This window comes from Thalia democratica, chromosome 2, assembly GCF_965202585.1.
Source record: "Thalia democratica chromosome 2, ktThaDemo2.hap1.1, whole genome shotgun sequence".
Taxonomy (NCBI): domain Eukaryota; kingdom Metazoa; phylum Chordata; class Thaliacea; order Salpida; family Salpidae; genus Thalia; species Thalia democratica.
In genome coordinates this window covers 66965330-66970354 of record NC_139166.1, presented here as the reverse complement: position 1 = coordinate 66970354, position 5025 = coordinate 66965330, and the positions used below count along the sequence as shown (strand labels likewise).

The 5025-nt window shown below is 23.7% G+C and overlaps 1 protein-coding gene across 1 annotated transcript; it reads right to left on the bottom strand.

The window, feature by feature from the left end:
* Nucleotides 1-337: 337 nt before the first annotated feature.
* On the bottom strand, nt 338-3053 carry LOC145828879 (uncharacterized). The gene is made up of 3 exons (XM_082936625.1): nt 2747-3053; nt 758-909; nt 338-565 (listed from the first exon to the last, which is right to left on the bottom strand). Exons 1-3 carry the CDS (start codon nt 3051-3053, stop codon nt 338-340), a joined length of 687 nt encoding a protein of 228 aa, XP_082792751.1.
* Between the last annotated feature and the right edge of the window lie 1972 nt (nt 3054-5025).

Genomic DNA, 5025 nt, shown 5'->3' with positions numbered 1-5025 from the left:
TTTCGATAACAAACATCATTAAAGTTGTTAAACACAAATACTTATAAAACAAGGCTCATTAACAAAGAAAGTTTTGTTTAAAAAGATATATATTCTTATTAAATCTATGTTAATTAATTTGTGCTTTTAAACATTTATTATATATCTTCTGATTATATATTTGATTTAATAAAATGTTACCTTAGTAAACATATGATTACTAATTTTCAGGGCAGATTGAATTTTAAATTTATAGATATTTGTAAAAACATAATTGTAAAAATGCTAAATAATTTAAAACAGGATTGTTTTAAGTTTTATACTAATAATTTTTCTAATTATTAAAGCGTCTTGAAGTTTATAGTAATAGTTTAATACCTACTTCATTAAAAAAAGCTTTGAGTACTTCCCAATTCAATAAAATTCTTTCAATGCATGGAAAGTGTGATATCCATCTAGTTTTGCTTAAGGCTTTAAATTTTAACGGAATTTCACCCGTCATACACACACCTAAATTTTCAAAGTCACTTCTTCTTGTGTTAGATAACTTGAAGTAGTTGAACGTTTTCTTAATAAGCTCCTCAACCTTATTTAATTTAAAAGTATACACACTTTTATTCAACAACAATGGTTTTTTTTAATACAACATATTAAAATATAATAAAATATCATAAATAAATATAAAAAAACAACTTTGTAACTTGAATAAATGCAGCTTACTAAAATTCTCATTCAACAATTGAATTAATATTTTATATAAAATAGTTTTAATACTTACTTCATTAGGTATTGTAGCTTTGGTTGCATTTAAACATGCATTTTGCAAAGCATGATTTGTACAGGATATTGTTATAAGCCTGGGATTATCTTTTTTCAGAATTTGTCCTACTCCATTCTTAACTCCTGTCATGGAAGCAGCTCCGTCTGTACCTAAAAATATATTTACTAAGTTAAAAAAAAAAAAAATATTTTTCTTAAATTATAAGACCAGTTTGTGCTTAAATTTATACTTTTTTAAAACAATTGAATAAAATCAAATTAAGTCTATTAATAAAGATAGATCATTGTAAGATATTAAAACTAGTTTATAAAAGTTAGCAAGAATACACAGAGAATAGCTGAAATAAACAAAAATTAACTTACTATTAATATCCAAATTTAAAATTAAAAACACGTTAGTAGTACATATTTAATAAATACATAACTAGAATACAAAAATGAAAAAAACAGTAACAGTTCATATATACTTACATATTAAAACTACATTTTTTAACTGAACATTATACATCTTTAAGACTCTTTTGAATGCGTTAGCAATAGATAACGCTGATTTGTCTCTTCCAAGGTCTTCGAGGTGTAAAAATGTAGATACTGAAGTTTTCTTTATTTTGCTTAGATAACAAATACTAACACCTGTGATTCAAACATAAAGCTTTCTAATTTTTTTTGTTATAAGTTTAATAACTGTAAAATTTTGAATGAAAAGAACTTATAATCTGTATACTTTGGAATAAAAAAAAATATAAATGTTTTAAAATTATCTGTTGGTAACTACTACTCATGCTTTTTTAAATAGATATCTAAGAAAGTTAAAAAATACCAAATATAGTCGAACTTTTAAGTACATAAAATCTGTGAAATTAAAGGACTACCACTTTGTTCTAGTTAAACAACTGAAGGTAGTAGAACAAAAGTTTAAGAAAGTATAGCTTTAATTGTAATTACAACCGCTGTATATAAAAGGAAAACTGTTATAATCATTTGAACATAAACTGCTTCCGGTTAACCACTCGGTATTTTTAAAATTTTTTCCAGGTTTTCTAAATTTCTTCCACGTTTTTAAAATTACACATATTAAGGTCTGTTTAAAGTTAATAGTTAAGTTTAATGTTAAAACTGTATTAAAGAGTATAAAAACATGGAAAAGGTACACTAAAGCTGCTTTATAAATGGTTCATTAATAAAAAAAAATTGATGATGACAAAAAACTTTGAAAAATAGGGTATAATTTTCTATTCAAATCCAAATTTTATTACTATACAAGTAAAAATTATTGAAAATATCAGGTTTTTCAACGTCTTTTAAAGACTTATGTACAAAATTCCAGGTATTTTTATGCCTAAAATTTTAACTCCATGTTTTTCCTGGTTTCTAGGTGAAGTGGCAACCCTGCTCGTTAAAGCAACAAATTGCTAATTTATTCATATTTTCTTTATTAATTAAAATTTTTGCTGTTTAATAAATATTATAATAATTAAATCATTCTCCTTATTAGAAAAATAAAATCAACAATATTTTTACATATTTCTTAAACTATTAAATAAAAGTCAACACAAAAATCAAATATATGTTAGAAATGAAACTGACTTAGTTTACTAGAACGAGTTTACTGTATAATTATTAAAAAAAATCACAGTAATTCTAACTTTAATTTTATGTAAATTTTAATTTATTAACCTATTAAATTCTGTAAAATGAAAACTTTTTCCTTTAACTGTCATTAAACCTACTTACATCTGAGTAATCTAACAATGTCCAACTCATTGCATAACAAAATATTTTCTTTTACAGCTAACGTGTTACAAGAATTAATCTATATTAAAAAAATAAAACAAAGAACAATGTGTTTAAAGCTTATTTCATGTTTGAAATTTAAATTTAATAAGCTTTTTGTATTAAAATATTTTTATATTCAACAGAATGTATGTAAATAAATAACAAATTTAAACTTAATTAAATTAACAAAGCTTAAAAGTAATTTTCTTACCTAGAAAACTTTGTCCAGCAGTATCTGTACTCTCATCCAGATAGAAAGAACAATGCTTCACCATAAAATCAGTTATGATTAGTCTTCTGCAAATTGGTGCGAGAGTATTGCACAGAATCATTTTTGCTTTCCTCCTTTTAAGCGTTGCTGATTCGTGAGCTGTCCCAAGTGTCTTCATGACATCTATCTGGTGTTCGCCTGATAGCAAGTTCCCGTGAAGAGCTTGTTGCAATGCTAACCGGACTTCTGTCTGGCGTACGTTTTCTTTAAGGAAATTGTTGAATTGCTGTTTAAAAGATTTTTCCATCCTAAACTGATTTATTGAGTTGTGGTTATTTGTGACTGGAGATGCGCGTTTATGTCGGTCAGAATAAGAATGAACTTTTAAGTTGCTTTTTTTTGCTTGTAGTTCTACATTGCACCACTTGCAATAAGCTTTAGTTTCACAATTTGTTGGAGCAATCCAATCTAATAAGTAAAACAGCATTACACATAGTTGACATAACAGATATAACTAATAAAACATTAAACACTATTTATATTTGTTTATAAATAAGTTGTGTATCTAATATTTATTTTATTAATAAGTGAACAATTGAGATTTCAATGATTTAACAAAAACGTTTCACAATAAACTAAACAGTTTAATAGATGTAATAGTGTTGCCTTGTATTTTCAAATTTTTTTCAAAGTATTCCAAAATTCTTACAGAATTTTAAAAGTTCACAATTTTAATCTTTATTTGGTCGAAAATTAAGTTCAAAGTAAGATACTGTGTTAAATAGTATGACAACATTAAAAAGATACTTTAAACTTACAATAAATGTGTTGGTAGATAAAAAATTTTTAGATGATGAAAAAAAATATTATTTATGTTATAAATTTTTGTGTCAAATCGAAAATTTAACTACTGACAATGCTTAAAATGTTAAAATTTCCAGGTTTTTTTTTAATTTGAAGTTTTTCCGATTTTTTTTCAAAAATACAAACATTCCTGGTTTTTTTTTGGGTTAATTTGACAAATTATAGGCTTCCAGGTAAAGTGGCTAGCCTGATGTAAGCATCACAGTTCAACTTGAGCTAATTAAGTATGTATTTACTTTTAAAACGTGCTTTTTAAAGTTTTGTTTCACTACAAGATCAATAAATAACAATTTTTTTTTAATTTATTTATTCTCAATTAATAAAAGCTTTAGTTAAATCTATCTTATAAATCTAAGCTTACAAATGGGATAATAAATTTGCTTATAATAAAATTGTTATTTATATCACAACTTTTATCAAAAATTTATATATAAATTTAATCAATGCAGTGAAATAATTCTTTTTTGAAATAAAAAAACTAAGTAGATCTGTCTAGTAATTAAATCAGTCAAAGCTAATCTTCTTAGCATTTATAAAATAGTAAATAAAAATTTTCTTTTTGTATTTGAAAGCAATATACTAAAAAATTTTATAAAGAATTCTTGATATTACCACAAACCATTTGTCAGAAAAATGTTTTTAATATTCAAATAAATGTATTTTATGACAAAAATTAAAAATTTTTTTTTTGTTTAACAAACAAAAATCATGATAATTTGTAAGGTGTAAAACCAAAAAATTGTTGTAAATAAATTGTAAATAAACTATAAATAATTAAACTTAACCATGAAGTTCACCTCTTTTATAATTTATTTTAAAAATTTAAACAATTTTGAAAAAATTATAATGAGGTAAATTATAAACATAAACTTATTACCCAAAACACTAAACCTAGTGTTTAATTAGAATGAAATTATTTATTTACTTTAACAAAAAACAATTCAATTCTAACATATGCTAGATAAACAAACTTATGTGTATTATCATTGTTTTACTAAAAAATGCTACAGATTATCAAACTGCTTACAAAAACCGTTTGTTCTAGTAGGATAGTTTTAAAAAATTTTAATAGAAACATTTTGCAGTTTTATAAAGGATATTCATTTAATTTTACCAGATGAAGGCATTAAGTAATTTTGTAAAATTCTTGGAAATTTTTTCAATTTTAATCACACTTTGAAGAATTTAAATTATTTTTTTACCATTCAAAGACTTGTTTTTGAATATAAGGAATTCAGTGAATTTAAACTGACAAAATCTGGTATTTTTTAATATTTAGTCAAACTTCCTGACTGTTTAAAAAAAAACCTTACTATTCTTGTTATTTATCTTTTTTTTCTGCTTTTCCTGAGTTTTTTGACTTTTCCTGACCTTGTTTCAACTCTGCTTAATTTACAAAACTAGTTTTAAAAACC